This window comes from Hibiscus syriacus, unplaced genomic scaffold (genome assembly GCF_006381635.1).
Source record: "Hibiscus syriacus cultivar Baekdansim isolate YM2019G1 unplaced genomic scaffold, ASM638163v2 tig00116958_pilon, whole genome shotgun sequence".
Classification (NCBI taxonomy): Eukaryota; Viridiplantae; Streptophyta; class Magnoliopsida; order Malvales; family Malvaceae; genus Hibiscus; species Hibiscus syriacus.
Genome location: NW_024063484.1, coordinates 1,640,526 through 1,666,047, shown reverse-complemented (window position 1 = coordinate 1,666,047; position 25,522 = coordinate 1,640,526). Strand labels below are relative to the sequence as shown.

The 25,522-nt window shown below is 37.7% G+C and overlaps 2 protein-coding genes and 2 pseudogenes across 6 annotated transcripts; 2 read left to right on the top strand and 2 right to left on the bottom strand.

Annotated features, from left to right (window-relative positions):
* Positions 1 to 1,191: 1,191 nt before the first annotated feature.
* LOC120189666 lies at positions 1,192 to 3,428 on the bottom strand (annotated as a pseudogene).
* A 2,561-nt stretch (positions 3,429 to 5,989) lies between these two features.
* Positions 5,990 to 9,159, top strand: LOC120189667 (E3 ubiquitin-protein ligase hel2-like). 4 transcript variants are annotated; one of them, XM_039192887.1, is made up of 9 exons: positions 5,990 to 6,028; positions 6,161 to 6,200; positions 6,293 to 6,505; positions 6,598 to 6,900; positions 7,102 to 7,310; positions 7,408 to 7,456; positions 7,540 to 7,629; positions 7,681 to 7,743; positions 7,851 to 9,159. In XM_039192887.1, exons 3-9 carry the CDS (start codon positions 6,338 to 6,340, stop codon positions 9,102 to 9,104), a joined length of 2,136 nt encoding a protein of 711 aa, XP_039048818.1. In that variant the 5' UTR covers positions 5,990 to 6,028; positions 6,161 to 6,200; positions 6,293 to 6,337; the 3' UTR covers positions 9,105 to 9,159. The 4 variants fall into 4 exon arrangements, with proteins under 4 accessions (XP_039048818.1, XP_039048821.1, XP_039048820.1 ...); XM_039192890.1 differs by lacking the exon at positions 6,161 to 6,200 and having other exon boundaries at positions 6,000 to 6,028; XM_039192889.1 differs by lacking the exon at positions 5,990 to 6,028 and having other exon boundaries at positions 6,151 to 6,200.
* Positions 9,160 to 9,346: 187 nt separating this feature from the next.
* Positions 9,347 to 11,775, bottom strand: LOC120189674 (annotated as a pseudogene).
* Positions 11,776 to 17,888: 6,113 nt separating this feature from the next.
* LOC120189493 (mucin-2-like) lies at positions 17,889 to 19,650 on the top strand. Of its 2 annotated transcripts, XM_039192765.1 has the most exons (5): positions 17,889 to 17,999; positions 18,099 to 18,112; positions 18,167 to 18,860; positions 18,934 to 19,036; positions 19,127 to 19,650. In XM_039192765.1, the coding sequence occupies exons 1-5, from the start codon at positions 17,933 to 17,935 to the stop codon at positions 19,332 to 19,334; spliced, it is 1,086 nt and encodes a 361-aa protein (XP_039048696.1). In that variant the 5' UTR covers positions 17,889 to 17,932; the 3' UTR covers positions 19,335 to 19,650. The 2 variants fall into 2 exon arrangements, with proteins under 2 accessions (XP_039048696.1, XP_039048694.1); XM_039192763.1 differs by having other exon boundaries at positions 17,891 to 17,999; positions 18,099 to 18,860; positions 19,127 to 19,646.
* The last annotated feature ends 5,872 nt before the right edge of the window (positions 19,651 to 25,522 follow it).

Sequence of the window (25,522 nt, the reverse complement as noted above, 5' to 3'; positions counted from 1 at the left end):
ATGCTCCGGAATCGGCTTCACCGATATCTCCATCGGAACACCCCCTCCATTCTGGTAGACACGATAACATCACCGAGTAATAATCGATCATACATCTTTAACAATACAAGAATGCCTATTTCAAAGAAAATGTTTTTGTTTTCTCGACCATTCCTTATCGTGAGGTTTGAAGTTAAACAATGGCGGAAGGAAACGGGCATTCGGATCGCGCAACTCGTCCTCATATGCACAAGCTTCCTACCTGTCCAAGTAACATTTCAGCAAGGACACAGCCAACAGACCAGACGTCAATAGCCGTAGTGTATTCGGTTGCTCCAAATATTAGTTCAGGTGCTCTATAATACCTCGAGCAGATGTAGGGTATGTTTGGTTCCCCTTTGACCTACCAAGATAAGAAAATGTGATATAGTAAGACCTAAGCAAAACTCAAAGATTCATAGACAGAAGTACACACAATAGAGATAACAACGTACCAAGACTTTCGCACTTCCAAAATCACATAGTTTAACTTGATGAACGTGGATTTACCTGGAGGGAGGAAAGAGTAAGCCATCAAGATCATGTTGAAAAATAAGAGGATTGACTTGACAAGTTCAATACCTTTGCAGGTAAGGGGTTCTAGAATCAACAAACAAGGAGGCACATGTCACAGTAGAAAGAGAGATTTGAACATACCGAAGGGTTGAGGTTTGATGTCCCGATGACACACACCGATGCTGAGATGGATGTAAGACAAAGCCCTAAATATCTACCAAACATCAACCTTTATTAGAGATTGAATTTTCATGTCATTCATCTCCTCGGGTAACTTCTCGACACCAGCAGCACTAGATTCTCTTACACCAGCAGTAGTAGGCACCATGCCCGGGGAAGCCATCTTTAGGACAAAATAGTGTCCTCCTAATTTTCCACCTCACAGCCAATCATTTATCTTACGTTGCAGAAGGGCAAAAATAGATGTTACTGAAACTCAACTGAGATACAACCAATATGTTAAAGAACAACCTCCATCATTAACTGCACCATGAAGACTACAACAGCCAATCATTTATCTTACATTGCAGAAGGGGCAAAAATCATCCCTTTAAAAACATTTTGAGGATTATTCTAATAGATTAATCGATGTCTAATTCAAAATTATCTATTACTAATTACATACTGGAAACCCACCTCTCATGTTTTTTTTCTTTCTTATGATCTCTTGTTTTTGCTTCCCAATAACAGAGAAAAATAAAACAAAATCCGAAACAAGAAACCCCAAGCCACAGTGATGAACAAGCAGCTCCATTGCTTAGATCAGTGATCCCTTCTTGTCCGAGAATATCAAAACCTGTGGTCAAACATGTCGAGCTTGTAATCCTCACCCCCAAGCTCCTGCTTATTGACAGCAACAGTCGCTCTTTCATGGCTGCGGGAACTGCTCCAAGTGGTGAATTGTCGAATATTTGAATCCCTTTCACAAAGCACTTTGTAGGGTTCTCGAATTCATTCTGCAGAACTGCTTCGTACGGGTATTTCACCAGGGACATGTAATGGAACCATATCCAGTAGCCTGGGATCCGGTTTCGGTTGATGAAGAAGCCACTGAAGAGTAAGAAGTATGCTAAGATGGCGACCACGATCGTGTAGCCTAACATCACGTGTGGGACGACGCCCGAGAGGAATGTCACGAACGAACTCCCGGACCAGAACGAAGCGAACATGATTAAGAAATAGAATAGGAATCCGGACGATCCGCCGTCGAGGCCGACCGCCCAAAACGTCGTCATGGAGAAAGCAAAGGAGAGGAAGATCAGGCCCGGTAGTGTCACCAAGGCATTTGATATTACGTATGAGAGTCTCCTGTATGCGTTGTGAGCAGTTTCTCTTATGAAGATGTACCTTTCTTGGATGAACACAGGCAGAGCGTCTGCACATGTGTAGAAGGTGGTCGACATGGCGAATGCGAAGAATCCTAGCCTTTCTTGTACCCCTTTGGGCGAATTATCGAGCTGCCAAAACACCGTCGCCAGGATGAACCCTGTCACTAGAACTGCTCCCAAACGGATACCGAACAGTTCCGGCATCCGTCTCGAATTCAAGATGGATCGGTTCGACAGTACCACCATTTCTTTCCAGAATGGATTCGCAAATTTCGGAACCATGGAAGTTGAATGGACATCATTCGTAGCACCCGGAACGAGTTTACCTCGAGAAATACTCGCGCTGATTGCTTCTTTCAGCGACAAACCGAGCCGATCAGGCTCGGAGTCTCTCGAGTGCTTCCTGCTTTGCCATGACTTGTTGAATTCAACCAAACTCTTTGTTCCTCCGGGAGATGCTTCGAGCTCTCGGATTAAGTCCAGAGCAAACTCTGTTTTGTTCTCGTTCTCGGGTATGGGATACCCGAACTCGGAGAAATACAACGGCAGATTCATCGGTGAACCGCTGTAAACAGTTTGTCCACGAGACAGAAATATCAATCGGTCAAGCAATCCAAGAATACGAAAGCTTGGTTGATGAACCGACATTATAACAATGCTCCCACTTTGAGCAATCCTCTGTAAAACCTTGATCACCATGAAAGCACTGGTCGAGTCGAGCCCCGACGTCGGCTCGTCCAGGAAGAGGATGATGGGGTCATGAATTATATCGATTCCGATCGATACACGACGACGCTCTCCGCCGGAAACACCTCGATGGCCTTCGTCCCCGATTACTGTTTTGGCAGCGTTTCTTAAGCCTAATTGATCGATCAAAGCTTGAACCCTCATCTTCTTCTTGGATTTGGACAAAGTACGAGGAAGACGAAGCTCAGCAGCGAACATTAAGGTTTCCTCAACAGTGAGCATTGGGTAAAGCATATCATCTTGCATAACGTAAGCCGAAATCACCTTCAACATTCTTGATTCCAAAGCTTCGCCGTTTAAACTCACTTTCCCCTTCAAACTCCCTTTATCAATTCTGTCCGCTAAAGCATCGATCAGAGTCGATTTACCCGAACCGCTAGCTCCGAGCACCGCCGTTATCTCCCCGTCTCGAGCCTCCCCGGAGATATCGTTGAGCAGCGTCTTGGTCCTCGTGAAATAACTGTCTCCGCCGAGTGAATCTCCGACGACAGTGGCCGCGCTTCCACCCCTCCGATGCAAGAAACCAGGCAACGCCATTTTGCGAGGGACCTTTACACTGTAAGTAAGGTTGTTAAAGGAAAGAACGAAGGGTATCGGGCGTGGCTCGGTGACGTCGACGAGGACTTCATGGACGGGAGTTTCGTCGCCGGTGGCTTCTTTCCGCGCATCACCGACGTGTTGGAGTAATTGGCCGAGAGTCCGGGTAGCTCCCGTGCCGGTTGAAAATTCGCCGGCGATAAGCTCCAGAGAGTGTTGAAAAAACCGTGAGGAATTGTTAGTATCGTCGTACAATATGTTTCCGGGGACAACAGTAGACATCATGGGGTTTAGCTTCAACTCCTTTTTTGTGTAGAAAGAAAAAATGTCAGCCAAAGGCGACGGTTTTGGTCGTTTTTAAGACAAGAAGATGAAGATGTTTCTTTGGTGTTGGTTTGGGATAAATGTATTTATATAGGAATTAATTCTGAATTTAATTGTTAATTTTATGTAATGGAGAGGTCACCTAAATCATCTAATCTCAAGACATTTCTTCATTGAGTGAGTGACACGTGGTGTTATGGGGGGGGGGATTTTGAGTTTGGTTGGACGTTGATCGACTACGACGTAAGCTTTCCTCTAATGGGATTTTAATATTATAATTTGACCTTTTTTTTAACATCTTCCAATGTCAAATGCCAATTATCCATATAATATATGACAGATTATAAGTGATTGTAAATATGAGGATATGTTACTGGGAAGTTATACCGTGCGATAGTTTTAATATACGATTAAGTAAAGATGTTATTGATTTTATTATTATTTTTTTAATAAAATCTGTAAAAATTTAACTAAAATATTATTATTTCTACCTAAAATATTAATGTTTTTTAATATTTCTGGTAAAATGCCTAATAATAATAAAATTAGTAGAAAAAATAATATTTTAAGTAACGTGTTACCAAATATGTTAACAAAACCGGTAAAAATAATAATGTTATAGATATTTTTTTACCGATTTTATTAAAAAAATAATAACAAAACTTATAACATATTTTCTTAACCGTATATTAAGGGTTCTTAACCGTATATTAAGGGTGCATCACGTTATACTTTTCCTATGTTACAAGTTAGAAGGAAATAAACATGATGGAAATTGTACTAATTGTTGAGGGAGATAGTACTAAAGCCTCGTTTGGTTAAAGGAATGTTATATTTTCAGAGGAATAGAATCCTCATTTCTCCGTTTGGTTGGCCGATAATTTCATTCCCGGTAATCTTTTATTACCAACAGTGGATGTTAGGGTATATTACCGGGAATGTGATTACCCCTTCTCTTAGGTATTGTTGGATTACCGATATTTTTGACTAAAATGCCCTTAAATATTTTTCTCAAAAATAGCATTCTTCTGTCGTTGAATAATAAAAATTCTACGAAGGTTAAAATAAAATTTATACGAATGTTAAATTAAAAATTTATCCTTAAACTATTTTATATTTACAAAAAAATTATAATTAAAATTTTAAATGAAGTTCTGGGGTTAAAAATAAAATTTTACCCTTTCATTAAATATATTTATCTTTTCATTTTTGTAAAAAATTATAAATTTTATGAATTTAAATTTTTTTAAAAATATATATAAATTAATTATAGTAATATTATAATAGAGTTCAAATTGTTAAAAAACAAATATATAATAAAAACAGTTTGGTGAAATATACATTTCAATAATATTTTATTCATTTAACCAAACACGGTAATCTTACATTCCTGCTAAACCAACCAAATACAAAATACAACATTCTCAGTAATCTTATTCCCTGGTAATCTTACATTCCGTGAACCAAAATCACTCGATTAAGATGTTATGGGTCTAAATTCATGGGGCGAGTGACACGTGATATAATGGGTTTTTGAGTTAGGATGGACGTTGATCGACTATGAATTTGTTCAAGGTAAACGACGGCTTTTGTTTTTTCTATCAACTAGAAATGTAGTATTATATTTTAGGGTAATTCCACATTTAATATTTAAATTATATGTTTTAGTCTATTTTAGTATTTAAATTTTTATTTTTTTAAAAAAACATACTTAAAATAATTAGTTTTTATTTTATTTTAGTATCCTACTATTAAAAATTAAAAATTTTGTTTCATTTTTGTACCTCTGTTCAAATTTTTGTTTAACATTAAATTTTGATTTTTTTAAAGTTTAGATACTAAAACGGATTGATATTAATAATTTAGATACTAAATGCATAAAGTTTTTAACGACAGGTACTAAAATGAAGTGAAAACTAAATGCATAATTTACCCTTAATTTTAAAATGTTATATATTATTTTGAAAAAAATTAAAAGGTTAGATATTAAATATATCAAAATTAATAGTTTAAGTACTAAATTCATAGTTTACCCTTAATTTTAAAGTAAATGATAGGATTTAAATTCACATAAATAAAATAATATGATTATTCTTAATCATTAGACAAGACTAATAAATCTCAATGATATTCATACATTGTAAGCTGTAAGTGAAAAAAAATTTAACAAATGATATTCATATGACATTAAATATAATTTTAGATAAATATAAAAAAATTAAAATAAATAATAAAACATTTGATATCATTTCTATATTATTTGTGAATATTTTTTTCACTAACAATAGAACAAATAATAACATGAAAAGTCTAATGGAATGGAATAGAAGTTCAAGGGTCAAAGGGAAAAACTTTTAAGGACTAATGTGGGAAGAGCATACAAAATTAGGGATCAAACATATAATTAAACCAATAGCAAACTAGCCAAAGAAGCTCGTTTTCTTTCCATTTTCGCATGTATATAATCAATTATTTTCAATTTCTCTTAATTTTGCTGCTATTTTTTTGGGGTGTTTGGGTGGGGGGAAGATCCAGATTTACAAGATCCAAAGAAACAGGTAACACACTTCATCTCTCTCACTCTTCACCTTTACTTTCTTTTTTGAAGTTCTGTTGACATTGTTTCCTCCTTGAATTTGATGTGATTCACTTGTATTTTCCCCTGTATATTCGACTCTATGCTTTTACAGCTTCATTGAGTTCCATCAATATAACTTCGCCTGTATACAAGTACGCACTTCTCGTTTAGAGTGTTTAACCAGAATGATCCCACGGTTTTAGGGTTTGTGAATTGTGAATTGCTGTTTCATGCTGTTTTGCAGGGTTTCATATTTCCTTTGTTGGGTTAGATTTAGAAAGCGAAGAAAATGGATGATAGTTGTGCTGTTTGTGCTGACACACTTGAGTGGGTTGCATACGGGGCATGTGGCCATCGAGAAGTTTGCTCGACTTGTGTCGTTCGTCTCCGTTTCGTTTGCGGAGACCGCCGTTGCTGCCTCTGCAAGTCCGATCTGAAAACTATCTTTATTACCAAGGTTTGTCATTATTCTTCTGTTTTTGACTTTCACATCTGATAGTACTGAATTAACAATGTATGCTCGGAGTTTATGTTTAATGATTTTTACAGGCTTTGGGAGATTATACCGAGGTGATAAATGATTTCGAGGCTTTTCCGGCTGGTCAGATCGAGGGCCGAGTTGGGTCTTACTGGTACCATGAAGGGACAAAAGCATATTTCGATGATCTGGATCACTACAAGATGATAAAAGCAATGTGCAGGCTATCTTGTACCGTTTGCGATAATAAGGATGAGCAGCGAAATGCTAGATCGGAGAAGAGAGCAGAGTTTAAGAACATCGAGCAGCTTAAGAGTCATTTGTTTAAATGGCATAGCCTGCTTATATGCAGTCTGTGTCTCGAAGGTAGGAAGGTGAGATACAGTTGGTTATATTATATGATGAAATAAGATGGTTGTGTTTCTTTCCATAGATTAGAAAAACTATGCTAGGTACATTATTTGTCTGGAACTAGAAAACCTATGTGATTCGGACTCTGGTATGAGAATTTTCGTTCTGTGTACCTCTGTGCTGCACGATGACATATTCGACATTATCTTGGATTCTTGAGTCAGGTCTTTACGTGTGAGCAAAAGTTATATACTAGAGCACAACTAGATAAGCATATAAAGACAGGTGATTCCGAAGTTGATGGCACTGAAAGTGGAAGGGGAGGATTTATGGGGCATCCTATATGTGAATTCTGTCAAAATCCGTTCTATGGGGAACACGAGCTCTACCTGCATATGTCTACCGAACATTTCACTTGCCACATATGCCAAAGGTAAGCCATATCATTGTGGTATAATAATAGTTCAGAGATTGCAAATGTTAGGTAATGCCAGTTCTCCCATGCATCCAACTTCTATGGCTCAATGCAGGCGACATCCGGGACAATATGAATACTATAGAAATTACGACGAAATGGAGGTCGGTGTTCATTTCCTTTTTTTACCCTTTCTTGTTGCAGTTGTTCTATTTCGATCTCCATAGCATCAAAAAATTTGCTGCAGATCCATTTTAGTCAAGAGCATCATTTATGTGAGGATGAGTCCTGCCGTGCCATAAAATTTGTTGTTTTTGCGACTCAATCCGAATTGAAGGTCTGTTGCACACAGTAATATTTTGATGCTATGGAGATCGAAATTCTGCAGAGACATAATACCGTCGAACATGGTGGACGCATGTCTCGTTCCAAGCGTAATGCTGCACTGCAGGTGCATTTGGATTTTTTAGAATCTTCAATATCCCTTATCTTATTGTTTTGGAATGCTGCAGTTTAGACAATTCTTCACTTTGTTCTGTTTCTTTCCATTATATCTAGATACCCATAAGTTTCCAGTACCGGCGGAGTCATGAGCGAGATGATCCAGTAAGAGGACATGTTACCTATCCTAATTCATTTGATGGTCAACTTTCGTCGGCCATGCAAGCTAGTCTTGTGACTGTGAGTGCTGAAAGTTCCCATTATACTTCTACAAGCAACAGGGCGGTTGTAAATAGCGGAGTAGCCTCTGTAGTTGGTTGTTTCGAGGCATTAGCTACAATAGCTTCCGGGCCATCTTCAAGATACCAAGCACTAGAAAACTCTAGGGTTGAACTTCTTGAAGACTCGTCATTTCCTCCCCTTCCTGCAGCGTCAAATAGCAGTCGACAAAAAGTTAGAAACGGTTCACAAGGATCATCTAGAAGGAGCATTGCTGCTCCGTCACGGCACCGAAACAATGGGACATCAAATGTTGTTTCTAATACTGCTCAGGCTTGGCCTGCAGCGAGTCTTCAACCTATAATGTCAACTACGAATAACTCGTCTGGCTCTTCCAAAAGTAAGCCCGCTAGGATTAAGGAATCTTCACCAAAACTGGAAGATTTTCAATCAGCTAACAAGGCTCTAGTGGAAAAGATCCGTGTTTCTTTGGAATTTGATCGGGACAAATTCTCTGCTTTCAAAGGGATAACCGGTAAATATCGGCAGGGTATTATCAGCTCCGAGGAGTATCTTGCCTATGTACATCAGTTCGGTTTGTCGCATCTTGTTCTAGAGCTAGCTGTGTTATTACCCGATGTCGAGAAACGAAGAGAACTTGTGGAGATATACAATTTTAACATAAGCAAAGGCTATTCTCACAATGATGTTGGTCAATGGAAAAACAGAGAAGGGTCCAAAAAAGGGAAGGAGAAGTGTGATGACCATGGCATTACTGGTTTAGAACATGCTTCGGCTCACATGTCCTCACTGGGTTACACTAACAAAGGAAAATCAAAGGTTTCGAGTGATGAAGCGGCCAACTCACATGTCCCTGCCCAGTCTCAGATGGAGCTAGACGTTGGCGGCTCAAGCGGAGGGGGAAATAAACAACGGAAAAAACTCCCCAAGTTCCTTAGAAATCGCCTAGGTGATGCTTCGACCGCACAACTTGAAGAAGATAGAAAGTGTGAGATTAAAGAAAAAACAGGTGAGAATAAGGAACCACCAGAAAGATTGCCGGTCCACGGTGTATGGCGAGACGGTGGAGGGCAGAGACTTATGGCAAAGACCCAAAGAATAGCTAGCAAACAATATTATACATATGTATGATATATATACAGATATATTTCAGGGCTGATAGATCTGACTGACTAGTGATTGCTTCCCATGTGTTATTGTTGAAGATGTATGTTGGTTATGGTAGGTAGGAATGTGTGCATGCATGTAATGTGCTACTTTTGACCACAAAATTGGAACTCTTGGTTGGAGATATTGCAGAACATGTATATGTATATGTATATGTATATGGTGCTTCATAATAAACAAATTAATATACAAGCAACTTCAACCAATGAAAATGGAGCAGTTTCAGTTGAGGTTAAGCAAAGAATCTCAAGAAGAGCTAACCCTATTCCGTACAACAATCTTATCTCAGGCTTCACAACACCAATTTCATACACAGAACAAACCATCTCTTCCATCTACAAATTATACTATTGAAAATACAAAAAAAAATAAAAATTGATGACAACACTCCCTACTTATCAACAACAGCTAACATGGAGACAAATCCGACATCGGCTTTTTAACACTAAACAAATTTTTAAGAATCCCACCCTTCTTTTCTGGCCTTGTATGCATTCGAATTCAAGGTTGCGTTCGCTTACTCTATCGCCTTGAAGCTGCACAATCGCTCTTATCGGTATCGGAGTTCTCCCTTTGTGAATCAATTTCCACACTGTTTCCATGAGTCCTACGGTGCCTTCGGTCCTGAGTTCAGAAACTTACCGAGGTCATCAAAACGGAACAGCAGATAAAACCACCATGCACTTCATGCATGTGAGACCATCTATTATAAGTACGACCAAGTGAATCCGAGTGTTGTATGTAATGCCACAAACACTAACCTCTCTTGGTATAGGATACTCCTCGGACTCGAGCATTCGTGCAACTTGACTTATCTTTGGTCTTTTTTCAGAATCCGGATCGACACATCTCAAAGCAGTTAGAAGGGTGCGCTTTAGAGCTCTTGTCGATGGTCTAACCTCGAAATTTGGGTCTACCACTTCTTCTGACCTCCTGTTTCCAACCATCATTTTCAGCCAATCTACCAGATTAACCTGTAAACATTAAGATCCCATGTTTAATTAACCTGAAAAATCTCTTAAAAGGACTGCAAAATATATAAACATTAAGATTTCATGTTCGGTTAAAGATCATTCATCGTATCTGTGATTACATGTACCTCATGGGTAGGACGGCCATAATCCACTGGGTCTTTCCAACAGTACAACCCCAAAGCTATAGTCATCACTCTTTTCATTCAAAAGACCGGTATTTGCATATTCAGGAGCCACGTATCTGTGTAATCTCACAAGAGAAAAGTTGTCAAGAGATGACTAAAGGTCTGAAATATATAAACTTCAAGGCACACCAGAGAAAATAGATACCCAAATGTTCCCATAACTCGGGTTGTAACATGACTTTTCCCGGCACCTAACAACTTCGCCAGACCGAAATCGGAAACCTTGGAGTTGAAGTCATCATCGATCAGAATATTGCTGGACAACTTCGCCAGACCGAAATCGGAAACCTTGGAGTTGAAGTCATCATCGATCAGAATATTGCTGGACTTTATGTCTCGGTGCACCACCTTTGGTTCAATGGCCTGATGACGATGTGTGTAGATATAGCGACTTACGCCTTAGTTGTGCCGAGGAGAATCTTTACGCGATCCTCCCAAGTAAGATATCCGTGCTGACGCGTAGCTCCATGAAGCCATTGTTCCAAGTTTCCATTGTTGACATACTCGTAAACAACATCCTGGCATTTTTAAACAATGTCCCTTTGTTAACAGCATTATGCCAGAAGCTAATGGTGAGACTATTGTAACCAGACAAAAACATAGTCAAAGATGACTATACCTGTGTGTTCCTTCGATACAGTAACCTAACAAGCGAACCAAATTCTTGTGGCGCACATGCCCGATGGCTTCGACTTCCACTCTAAATTCTCTCTGCTTGGCCCCTACAAAGAAGATGATAAGTAGTTTAGCTAAACAAGACTCTGGGACAAGAAAATAATACCACATAACACCATACAAGTTGTTGAGTATCTTCTTAACAGCTACTTGAGTCCCGTTGATCAAATTGCCCCTATAAACAACACCATATCCACCCTCTCCAAGAATATTTTCCTTTGAAAACCGGTTAGTAGCAAGCTCGAGATCCCTCAATGTGAACCAGTGACCCCATCCCAAGTGAGAGAACTCAGGCAGGCTGACTAAAGGAGGAGCAGTGATGTGATATGAAGAAGACACTCTATAAACCGTCACGGTGCCGGAACTCCCTTCATCTCCTGATTGAGACCCTGCACCGTCTTTTTCGAAATGGTGAAATGAACCTGACTGACTACTATTGTCACCACCATTCCTTGATTTTCCCATCCCAAGATGAACCATAACCTTATCTGAGTCTTTGTCACTGGATTTGTCATGAATGGTGAGGAGTATACCGTCACGAGGCGCAAAATCGTTCGTCAATACTTTTTCGACCCTCACTTCCTTAATTTCCTTGGATATAGATGGGATTTGGGAAAGGGGAAGCTTATTTCTAGCTCTTGATTTCCTCTTCCGGGAAGTTAAACAAAATGGGAGCAGAGAAAGGATGATTATGATGAACAAAGCAACAACACCAACAATCTGCCAGACCTTAAAACCAACAATGGCAGTCTTCTTGGACTATTCTGTATTTAGATCAGTTGCCATCTCTGCTTCTCCTAATTGTTCACATGATTGAAAAAAAATCATCAAAATCTCCATTGCAAATCTTAAATTTCACTAATCATACACCATTTGCAAACAAGCAACCATGAAGAAGAAGCATCAAGCTATGCAAAAAAGACCTTTTTTAGCAGATAAACAGATCAGACAATTAAACCTCAGGACAAAAAAAGCAAGAAAACTGTACATAAAACAGAAGAAAATTTAAACAACAAAAAAAAGTGGAAACTCTCACCTTCCAGCAGTAAAGTTCAGAACTTTGAACAGATAATCTCAAATCTCAGACTAAAAACCCAAATAATGAAGCCCCAATTAGGTCATTTCCCAGAAAAAAAAAAAGTTAAATAGGTAAAAGAGGAGGATTGTTGTTCTGGGTCGTTGAGGAAGATGAAGCTAAGCTACAATGGAGCTATCTGGTACCAGAGACAATGATCCTTGTAAATGGAAAAGGCAGAAATGACAATGAAAGGCTTGAGAATGGATGAATTGAGGGGTGAGGGTTACATAGAGTCGAGTCGAGCTAAAAAGATCAAAATTTCGAGTCGAATCAAGATTTGCTACCCTCTAAATCAAGTAGATGGACATGGAAGTAGGGCTCTTTTGAGAAGGTCAGTGGTAGGTGTTGTGTTTACATGCCTTGCACCAAAATTAACATGTTTACTAACACCTACTGTAAAACACAAGCAATGAATTTGAGGCACGCATTTCTGCAAATATCTTGAAAACAGAGAATTCATGATGGTTTAAGTTTGTGATTAAATTGAAATCTATAATATTTAAGTATAACTGTACTTGGTGTTTCTTCTTGTTTTACCTGCATTCATGTTAAGCAGAACATGAAACAGGCAGCCATGTACAGCAGAAAGCCATAAATGACGACATTATGGATAAATGAAGGTACTACATCTATATCCACCTATCATGGTTAATAATTTCATGGTGTGATCACTATCAGACCCACATGATTTACGATCTACTATCTGACAAACTCAAATGATGCGACTCTATCAACTTAAAAATAGCGTCATCATGTCTGATGCTAATACTAAGAGTTAATATTTAAACCACCAGACAAGGTTGACTGTGAGGGTCGAGATCTATCTCTCTCGAAATTTCTCTCTAGGTTTTTCATCCATATCTCTCATCCTTTTCAATCCACTAAACCATTGTTTGTAATTCTTCGTCCAAATCATAATTCAGAAGGATGAATTGCTAATAGTCGTCATCTTCGTAATTTTTTAATCAATAATGACTCGTCTTCAACTGCTACAAACGCTATTTTCTCATCGACAGGATCGTATCATATCGAGTCGAGTTCAGCAGGCTCCCTCTTGTGACAACAGATTTCAACTTTACGTGTAAAAAGCAATACAACTAATAACTACAAAAAATCCATTGGAGGAGAGGGGACCATTGGCCAGGTCCACATGCCTTGAAACACTATATATTAATGTGGGCAAGTAGCAGTGTTTTCTTTCAGAGGCAGGGTTAAAATGGTAATTGCAGGATGCTTGTCTGGCAGTTTCCTATCAGCTGGTTGCTTGTCTGCTGCCTACCTAATTGTGCGTTATTATAGACTCTGAAACAAACCCATTGTATCCCATACATATATGCTCTAAAAATTATAGGTAAAGTAGAAAAATGATTTTCCGATTATAAGGTAATATTTTATTAAGTCCATTAATTATTAAAAATTATAAAATGTTTCCTCAACTATAGGAACTTATTTAGTTGAGTCTCTCGACTATTAAAAGTTACAAAATGATCACCTACCTATTAATTATGTTCCAAACTCGTTCTTTTTTGTTAAAACTTTGATGATAATATGAGCTGCACGTTAACATGTTGACTGAGATATGATAAAATCTCAAATGACTATCATATCTCGGTCAACATATTAAGGGAAAAGGACAAGTTTGGAACATAATGAATAGTCGAGTGATTGTTTTGTAACTTTTAATAGTCGATGGACGCAACAAAACAACTCTATATAGTTGAGGGATCATTTTGTAACTTTTAATAATCAAGGGACTCAATAAAGCATTATCTTATAGTCAAGGGACCAGTTGTGTGCTTTACCCAAAGTACTAATGTACAATAATCACATAAATTTTGATTATATTTAAATTTGGATTCGGAATAAATCTTAAATAAAAGTAAAACTTTATTTTTTTATCAAAATTTCAAAAAAGTAAAGAAATACTAAATTATAAAAATGATGAATTTTTTTTATTTGAATGGAACCCTCAAAACAAATCCTAAAACTAATTTATCACGCTCGCTTTTATTGACCGCTAATGAATTAAGGGCAAGCTACATGTTTAGTACCCCAATATTAATTTTATTTCATTTTGGTCAGTCAATTATTCAAAATCATATCTAATGTTATGTTTTGGTTTCATTTTGATCACACATCGTTAAAAAGTTAACAACGGTGCTGATGTGTCACCATAAAGTAATGCCACACCATCAACAAAAAATGTTATGCCATTATTTTTGTTATTTTTTAACGATAGATGACCAAAATGTAACCTTGGGTATAATTAAAAAAAATAATAGTTGGATGACCAAAACGGAAAAGACGCGATAGTTAGGGCACTATATTTGTAGTTTACCCATGAACTAATGACCCGTTCCTAATATGATAAGCCGTTTGCTGACGATGAATGATTGTGATATACATATTAGTACACGCATTGATATTTTGTATGATGGTAGACTTGGAATCATCACTTTAGAGCACACTTTGCATTGCTTTTGCTACCCACTTGTTGGCTCCCTATTTAAAGATCTTAGAATTTTAAATGGAATTAAGAGTTTGAATTTTAGGATTATGAATAAAAATAATTGAGTTTGAAGGATGATTTTTCATACTAAATTTATGTAGTATTCAATTTAATATAATATGAATAAATTAAATATCAATAATTGAAAAAGTTACATTATATGTCAAAATCATTCTCCTAATGTTTGACTAAATAGCTATCTTGGCCTTTATTTTTAAAAAAGTTTTTGAGCTTTCAACGTTTTATTTTAGGTCAAAATACACCTTTTTATATAAAAATTAGGCATAAATGTCACTTTTGCCCCTGTAGTAGACCCAATTTATTATTTTCGCCCCTATCGTATTTTCGCATCAATTTAACCTTCGAAATTACTCAGTTGTATCATTCTATACCATTCCCCTAACTTAAAACACTAAATTATAAGCTCTGAGTTGGTGTTTAGGGTTTAGGGTTTATGAGGTTATGATTTAGGGTTTATGGTTTATAATTTAGGGTTTTAAGTTAGGGTAGGGTATAGAATGATGCAATTGAGCAACTTCGAGGGTTAAATTGATACGAAAACACGATAGGGGTAAAAGTGATAAATTGAGTATTCTACAGGGACAAAAGTTATCCTTTTACCTAAAAATTATTAGTTGACTAAAGATCAACATTTCTGGTCAAATATGAGAGTTAACGTGAATTGAAATATTGATGTGATATGTCCATGTGTGAGTAAGTATGTAAGTGTGTAAAGAAATGAAAGATTAAATATGTCCACATCATCACTATATTTTTATGTATGCGTGTCTACAATTCAATGTAAGATTATAGGGATGGTAACGAGTTAGGTGAGATCGAATTTTTGGCTCACACATTAATATGACTCAATAATTGAAGTCGTCTATTTTTACTTGATCTGAATTTAGGAGGGTCCCATCTGATTTAAAACTCGACCTAACTTTTAAGACTAAAATCTGCTCCTAACCCGACTCAACCTAAATAAATATATGTATATATATAATTCATTTTTATTAGATAAAATAAGGATCAATTTGAAAAAAATAGAAAGAGATATTATTACAATTACTCTTAAATATATATATAAAAAATTATAATGAAATGTTCGATCGGGTCAGGTCGTATATAATTTTTCATCTTAAAGTCGAACCTAACCTAACCCAATAAAACCCTAAAAAATTCAATGATTCAAATTTTATTTCTTAAAAGAAAATTTGATTTGACCAAATCAAATCAAGTCAAAATATATTTAATTTAAGTAAAATTATCATATATATATTCCAAGTTTTTTTTAAAGATGTTCCACTATATTGTTATAATATAAAAAATCATATATTATAAATGTTCCAAGCTTTTATTATTATTATTATTATTATTATTAATTATATTTTTTAATTATATTTTTATTTTAGATAATTCAAATGAATTGTGTGTGTATATATTTGTGTCCGATCGAATCAAATGAGAACTTTTACCCTAAAAATTGGCTTGGATTTCGGATCAGGTGATTAGTAGAATGGTGTAATATATGGGTCAAGTTTGGATGGACTAAAACTCGACTCATATACATCTTTATATATCTATATTGCATTGCACTCATGGACAAACGTAAGATCTTACGTTAATGATATAAAATTTTAACAGTTAATAAAATTTTAAAAATTTAAAATTATAAAAAATTTAAGAGATTTGAAATTACCACTAATAAAAATATAAAAAAAAACATGTACACTATAAAATAATTTAAAACATTTAAAGAAAATATGACCAACCAATTGATATCTCTTATTGCAATTGTACGAGGTCTTTATCCTAAGAAGTATTAAATAAATATAAGGTAAAGTATACGAATGATCATATGATTATAGAGTATTGTTTTGTTAAGTTTTTTTACTATTAAAAGTTATAAAATGGTTTCTGATGTTCGTCAACTATTAAAAGTTACAAAATGATCACCTGAATATTAATATGTTTCAAACTCATCATTTTCTATTACAAAATTGAAGGTTATCTGAGCTGGATGTTAACATGCTGACTAGAATATACTTTTGAGATTCCGTGACTGAATTTTATCATATATCATTCAATAAGTTAACGTCCAGCTCATACTACAAATCAATTTTTAATGGAAAAATGATGATTTTGGAACATATGAATAGTCAGGTAACCATTTTATAACTTTTAATAGTTGGTTGACTCAAAAAAACAACATCCTATAGTTGGAGAACCATTTTATAACTTTTAATAGTCGAATGACTCAACGAAACATCACTAAGTAGTCTAAAGACCATTTGTATACTTTACCCATAAATATAAACATATTTAGACACCGAAACGAATTCCACCTCAACAGCTCAAACCTAATCTAAACACATGAATTCTTAATGAAAACAAAAAAACAAAAGAAGAACACCTTATTCGTCTTGAAATTTAATTTTTTTATTAATATTAAATAAATATAAGATAATATTTTTTTAAAGATAACACTCAATCATTTGACATTGAACGTTCACACTCCTGTTATTCTTGGTACTCAAACCCGAAACCTTAAAGAATAACAACAATTTTTATACTACCGAGATCGATTAACTCAATATATAAATATATACATAGACATACTACGCTTTAATTTTCACTTTATTTCGTCAAAGGATAATGGGGGGCTTTAAGATGATATTTATCTCCGAGTCACGTTCGTGGTTTCCAAAAGCATGTGCTTATGTCATTACCCAATCTCCAAATCAGACGGCTTTTATTTTTTTAGTACAATCCAACGGCATTCCATAAAGATGTTCAAATTACGGTCTTGGGTTATTTACTATCATTAAATTTAATACTGTGTTCTTATGATTTAATTTTATACCATTTAGTCCTTTCAGTTTATGTTCTGGGGAGAGGGTCTAATTCTTCCTAGTAGATCTCTTCGACAAAATTTATCTTATTATTAATTATCAGAACATGACCAATCCATCGTCGTCTTCAACCCACATTACCACGTATCCCATGCAATGATGCAAACATATATAAGGACTAAATGTTAAATTTAAACACATTGAAAGTATCAAAATATAATTTAACCAAAGAAAATAAAGAGACGAAAAAACTAGGACGATCGTCCCGATCCTACAAATCCAGCCCATTCTTCATCGCAAAGTAATATCATTCCTTTTCCCCATTACATGTAACATAGTCATCATCCTTCTTTAACTTTGTATTCCTTTTCTCCCCCCTCCTTTATCTCAGCTTTTCTATATATATATATATATATATATATATATACACGATCTTTGTGCCCTTTTGTCTTGTAGAACAGCACCTCTGTTTAAAACAGGCAAAACCCAGAAATATTAAACCTCTCATCGAAGTATTTGATGGCTAAAGAGGCTTCTACTTGCCTCTTTATATCCCTTTTGTTTCTTCTTGTTATCTGCTCTTATGGTAAGTGAAATCCCCATCTCTTCGATTCATTCCTCTCTTTTGCTTTGTTGTAGGTTTTGATATGTATGTATGTTCATATGCATGTTGTTCTTGGTGCAGCTGAAGTAGGGGAAGTTGTTGCTAAGGTTGAAGAATCTTTAGAAAATGGCGTTGGGATTATGAATAAGGTAGCTGCATTATATGTTGAAGCATCAACAATGGTGGATTTTGTTTCTTCTCGTAGAAAACTCTTTAATAGTGTCAAAAGAACATCACAGCATGATGTTATCCTCCCTCCGAATATTGTCACTGTGCCAGCCACAAACCCTGCGAATACGCCGGCGCCGATCCCGACTACCACGCCGGTCACGGTACCTTCTACAGATCCGAACAACCCGACTACTGTACCGGTAACCATTCCAATCACGACGCCTGCACCTGTCGCGGTGCCGGGTGCTGGGGCGCAGCAGCCGGTAACGACGTACCCCACACCGACTGGAGGAGTCCCGGTGAGCACACCGGTGACGAATCCGGTAACGACGTATCCTGCTCCCACTGGAGGAGTCCCAGTGAGTACACCAGTGACAAACCCTGTGCCTAATCCTGTGCCCCCTGCAACTACTAATGCTCCTGCAGCTCCAGGGCAGAGCTGGTGCATAGCTCGGACCGGGGCGTCGGAGACTACGCTTCAATCAGCTTTGGATTACGCTTGCGGAACCGGAGGAGCCGATTGCTCGCAGATCCAGCAAGGCGGTAACTGTTATAATCCGAATTCATTGCAAAACCATGCATCATATGCTTTCAACAGCTATTACCAGAAAAACGCTGCACCAACTAGCTGTGACTTTGGTGGGGCTGCAACCATAGTGAACACTAATCCAAGTAAGAATTGTTTACCAATAATCATCATTTGAAACCTTTGCATATGTAATGATATCTTATGATATCGTAATAGGCACTGGATCCTGCATTTATCCGTCTTCGGGATCGCAATCGACTCCAACCGCAACACCAGCAACAACGACACCAACATCAACAACAGAGGCAGGTGTACCGGGGTAAAGAGTTTATTCTGATTACTTTGACATAGACACTGTTAGTACTATATATGCTTAAACTGGAGAAGTGAGCTTGAATGTATATTGCAGCTCGGTCACCCCACCTTCGGTACTAAATTCAAGCACACCTGGCTCAAGCTCTGCTACCTCGAGTGTTTTCGGGTCCGATACACCTCCCGACGTCAGCACATCGACATCCATGTCCGTTGGTTTACAACCAACTCTTAGCAGGATCATTCTACTGACAATGACATCTTTTGTTGCTCGATTAATCTCGGAATCAAGCACCTTGCTATAGACCAGTCAGATTATCATGCTTCGATCTGGAGTTCCCAAATGACTACTTCATAGCAGCCTAGTCGTGTCGGTGATGTTCATCGCCTCGATAAGCTGCTCGAGATGTAGAGATGGTGTATTCATAATGTTCCAAAATGACAATTCATAGTAGCCAAGTAGTTTAAATTTTCTTTATACAAGATATTTAAGTTTGAGATTAGGCATAGGCAATCTTGTATATCTTTCATCAGGTAGTGAAGTTCATAGGTTTGAAAAGGACCCTTTTGTCATTAGTGTCCTATACAAAGTCCTAAAGGCCAATTCTAGCATACTACATTGTTGTTTTGCAATGGAGATTTGGGGCATAGTCCTAAAGGAATATATATGTGGGAACCCTATGGCATTGGATTCCATTTTAGTCGAAGTTCTTGAACAAAACAATGCAGCGAGCTGTTTTCACAGCAAACGAACTTAAGGGAATTAAGATCACATTCAAGAAAGGTACTAATTATAGTTATATACAAAAAAAAAAAAAAAATTCTCTCAAACCCTAGCCTCTCCCTTTTTTCTCGTCCTAGTTTTTCTTTCAATATTTTTGTGCCGCCTTCTTCTTTTTCTTTGATATTTGTTTAGCAGGCGGCGGCATCAATTTTAATGCTGATTGTCGACCGCCGCAGAATATTAGTTCTCTTATTTTTTATATTATGTCTTTATGTTTTTTTCTTGAGTCTTTTTAATTTTGAATAAGCATCTCTGTCCTTGTGACATGCAATTCCTCTGCTCTTGTGGCACGATCCTCATATTTTTCGGTACGTTTTTTCGCATACCTTTGCGGTCATTTTGGTTCTCGCACAAAAATCATCACGACATTTTATTTTCTAATTGGTTAGTCGGTGGTCACGTACAGTCAGATCCCCTCTTTTGGTAAAAGGTTGTTCGTCGATAGAATCATAATTGTGTAGCGAAGCTGCCTGCCAACCAGATTATTTGATTCGCTCTCCACTCCTTAATTACTTCGTCAAATGTCTCATTGGACAGGGACAAGGAGTTTGTATGAAGGTTATTGGGTTTTGATATTGATCATCTTCTCCATGGAAGGTTTTAATTTTCTTCGTATTTTTAGGTTTATTATTTATTTTTGTTTGAGTATTTTGGTGACTATTGTCTCTAAATTTATCTTTTTTTATGCGTTGTAATTTTGATTCTTTCCATTATTAATAAGATCTAATTGACATTGTTAAAAAAAGTCAAGAAAGGTTGAAATTTAAAGGGTAAACTTTACCAGTAATCTCTTATGTTTTCAGTCCGTTTGATTCTGGTCATTGATTAAAGATTGTTTGGTTTTGATCCCTTACGTTATCGGCCCGTTCGGTTTTGGTCCCTCATGTTTGAATCAATTTAGGAGGATGAGAAAGAAGGGGTATAGTACTAATGTTAGGACCTTTGAGATTTATTACAAAATGTCTTGTTTTGAATGGTGATGAGAACAGACTAGAAGAAGGAATTGAGCTATATAGGCAGAGATGAGAGCAGCTGATTTAGTGCCAAATTCAGTAATCTGCAGTATATTGGTTCATTGTTTATGTATGAACCTTCACCTAGGTGATGCAACTAACGTTCCTGAAGAGATGATAGAAATCGGAGAGATTCCTCCCATCGATGAAAACTACAGTATTCCTTAGTGGAGTATGTAGCAAGACTGCCCGGATTGGTCTCCATTATCCTGTCGCAGAAAAGTGGTGGGATCGAGTCCCACGAAAGGCATTTCATAATTCGGAGGTCTTCTACGGAAGCTGCTCTCAACCTGGTATTGGGGGCAGTGTAACAACCCGGAATAAAATTTAGAGAAAAAAAATTTAATTAAGTAATTTGACAAAATTTGAGGATTAAATCGGAAGTTTTCAAAATTGTAGGCCATTTTAGAAGTTAAAAGAAATTCAGGGACCAAGCCCTGCATTACTCCTTTTAGTGTCGGCAGAAAATTTAATATAAACGTATGAATGGTTTTCTGTTTTCAAAATAGAAAACAATTGTGAAATTCCTCCTCCTGCACTCTACTTCAAAGTCGATTCCGACGCCGTTCGACGTCCAATCGTAAAATTGAAACCACCGTTGTGTTCATCATCAAGCGAGGAACAAACTCTTCAAATTAATTGAAGTGAAACGCTGCCAAACGTCGGGAATTTTCAGTCAAAGCATCGTCGTTTTTTTTAGCTCTATCGTCGGGAAAAACTTAAATTCACCGCCGATCGTTGTTCCGTTTACGACACCTCCTGCACCATCGTGTTCCTTGTGTCGTTGCGAGTCCGCCGGTGTCAACCTTGTTCGCCGTCGACGGCGGCGCGTGAGGAGGTGGAGCAGTCAAAGATTCGGCCGAGTTGAAATACGAGCTCTCCGCCGTTCAAAAATTTGAACCGATCGTTGTAAGTATCTCGAAATCGCTCAAAATAATTTTTAGAAATTTTTTCGGGAATTTTCCGACACCGTGGCACTGTTCACGCGCCGCACGCGCCGCCGCAGGGAGAGTGAGCTGCTGGAAAATCGGTTTGACCAGTTTTGAACCGGTTTGACCGGTTCGAACCGGTTTGACCGATCTGAACTGGTTTGACCGGTCTGAATCGGGTTGACCCGACCCGACTGTTGACCCGACCGTTGACCGTTGACCGTGACCGTTGACCGTTGACTTTCTTTGACTAAAACTTAAAATGGCTTTGACCGACCCTTAAACGACCGTAAATCTTTTCCGAGTATACCTATCCTGATAGTTTTCGACGTGCCAAATCCATTTCCGCAGTCCGTTTCGCCAAATTCAAACCCGAAGGTCTCCAAATCGACGGTCAAAGTGGTTGACTTTGACTTTGACCAAGAATCTGAATTTCTGAAAAGTCATACTTTATATTTTTCGACGTCCTGATTCCGTTTCCGCAATCCGTTTGGCCAAATTCAGACTCGAAATACCCCAAATTGATAGTCAAACTCGAAAAATGCTTATATACTTAAGAAGACTAGCTTTGAACAATTAAATAGGATTTGGGACTGATAGATTATTATTGTTTGAAGGTACAAGAGACTCTCCGGATCGTTCGACAGCTCGACCCAACTCTTCTAGATCAGTTAAACCACGTGTGCCAGTATTCACCCGTTCGAAAATTGTAGCAGAGCGTGGTGAAACCAGCAATCAGTAAATTTGCTATTTGAACCTATTGTCGAGGTGTGTTCCCTGCTTATTATTGAACTGTTTTATTGGTTTTAATATGTGGTACACCGAATTCATTGGCTATTGTTTTATGGATGCACCAATTTAATGTGACAATTTATGGAATATGGCTGCTATCTAATTTTGTTTTGAAATGGTATATGATTACCATGTTTTTGGATTGATGGAATTTATGTCACGGTGCAATTGAATTTTGGAATTGAAATACGATGGAATAGCTCTGATCAAGCTAACTGGGCCTAATGTGACTCTTGTGGGCCCCAAGATGTTTCATTAGGTCGGCTTTCTTTTGCTGTGTGCTTAGGGTAAGCTATATGGACTTATTGACTTGGGCTTAAGGATACAAGCTTCAGAGCCTATCCTTAAGTCGGCTTTCTTTTTGCTATGTGTATAAAGTAAGCTATATGGAAAATAATTTTGGCAACTACTGATGGTGTACCAGAAAGGGGTTTAAACTATGATTTTCAAAAAGTTAAACTCTTTTACGAATTTGTGATATTACTGGACTATGATTTGTACCTATTGTGATTTTATGGAAATGTTGGGACACACTGAGCCTAGCTTACCTTTTGAAAATGTTTTCCCCTTTCAGATACTGTTGGTTAGATACCTTGGTACGAGCACTTGGAGGATCAACATATCTCTTGAAGTAAATCAAATTGTAATGTTTTTATCTGGCAAGTTGACTTTATTTTGGTGATATGGACCTTATTTTAAAATATCGGATTTTATAATGATAACTCTTTTGCTAATACTGCTCGGTTTATTGTGATATTGAATTTGAAGACGTGTTTTAAATTAAATTATTATTTATTGGTACTATATTTACGAGTTGGATTTTGATAGTATAATTTGTTTATAATTTCATGTTATTTATAATGTGATTTTATATTGATGGAATAACGGTTTCGAAAAATGTCTTTAATAATCATAATGTGATCCACTAGACTTAGTCGAAACGCATAGGCCGGGTCTAGGGGGTTACAGGCAGCCTATTTTCTTACCTCCCCCTTACCCCATTATATATGGGAACAAGGGACAACCATTTTTTTAGAAAAGTGGTAACTGACTCATGCTTTCTTATATGAACCCTGAAGCTGCTCTCTAGCGATTTCTTTCCCACGCCAAGCCTGATAGTAGTTCAGTTGTACCCCAAATTCCTGTTTTATGTCGGTTACAATATCCTTGGGTTTGTAATGTGGAAAAGCTTTCAACCTCTCCTTGATTATACTAGCTACCCAACTCCTAGTTGCTTGATTCCCAGTGGTCAAAGTAGACCCTTCACATGCGTCGGATTCATCTTGTTCATACATATCAGCTGAGTGGTTGACAACCTTGATGCATGAATCCTCCAAGGGCAGCCCTCAGCTTTGCACTTAACAGTCACGCGATGGCTATCGTTCTTTTTATACCTAAATGCAAATTGATGGGCAATGGCATATTTTCGTAATGTCTCACGAAATTCCTGAACACCGGTGAATCTTTGCCCTACCCTTGTATTTGTATTCTGCCACTGTTGAGTGCTTTTAGAAAGAGGAATAACAGCCAGCTTCTCTCTAACCCAGGTGATTTCAAATTTTGAATTTTCACGAGCCCGTTTTGAATCTTTTCTCTCCTCCGTCAAACACCCATTGTCCTCCATCGTCGTCCGCCACCCGCCGCCTCCGTCAGCTGTCCGCCGCCTTACTCCGACCTACTTTTGACGCGTTTTTTCCTGGGAGGTTCGTCGGCTAACGGTGTTTTCGGATCTGGTCTTAGATTTGCGAAAATCACTGCCATTTGACGCAAATCTTCACAGCTTCCTCTGTTATCTACCGTCGCATCCCGCCGTCAGCGTTCGACACTGTCTCACCTTCGAACTCGTCTTCTCTCCGTGACCAGAACCCGCGTTTCCTTGCGTAAAGAATCGTTGCTTTTTGCTCTGTAAGTTTCGATCTATCCATGGCACCTCAACCACCGTCCCAACCCAGGCGACATCGAAGGTCTGCTGCAACAGACGTGGTGGATGCTCCAAGGTCTGCTGCATCAGATGCGGTGGATGCATCCTCTGCAGGTCATTGTTCTGCTCCTCCTTCAACGACTAGGATTTCATCTCTCCCTCTTGAAGCCAAGGATTTAGAAGCGAGAGTGAAGGAACTCAAATCTCTTGTGGCTGATTTGAAGAAGCGAGAACAGGAACTTAAAATGCTGGAGGATACAATATCACGAGGTAGGCAGTTCAAAACCGCTGGACTCGTCGCTGCAAACACTTCATCTTTTTCTGGTAAGGAAAAACGTTCAAAGGAGAATGAAAAGAAGAACGCAAAGATTCGGAAACGATACAGACGAGTTTTCACCAGACGTTTGCTGGCTGGTTTGAGGCAGTTCGGTAATTTCCCTATTCCCCAGAATGCTGCTATGAATGATGTTTAGCTGCCTTGGCTCGTGAAGCTGGTTGGACAGTTGAGCCTGACGGTACTACTTTCAGAAAAGATTCTATGTCCCAAAATCAGCAAAGTTTGGGAACGTATATAGAGAGGTCAGGTGACAGTCCACATTCACCCAATCCTCTGAAGCAGTGCTCTGATAAAGCAACATTGGATTGTCAGCCACCTGTTAAAAAAGATGACATTGGTCGGTCTTATTCTCAAGGAGGAAATCATAGGGTCGGGAAGTTTTCAATAGTTCAGGCAGTACCAACTCTTCCTAACACCGATATTGATCAAGATGGAACCAAGGAGAGCACTATGAAAGGTTTCTCTAATGAAGATTTTCTCGAAGTAGCGAGAAGGAGTAGAAGTGGTTTTCATAATTGGTCGAAAGAAGGTCAACCAAGTTTCGGGAATGGGTTCAAAAATTGTTGTTACACGATTTTTATCGAAAATCTTCCAGAGACGATACATTGGAAGAGACTTCGGTCTATTTTTTGCACTTACGGGAAAGTTATTGATGCCTTCATTCCAAAAAAAAGAAACTCGCAAGGGGTTCGTTTTGGGTTTATTCGCTTTGCAACA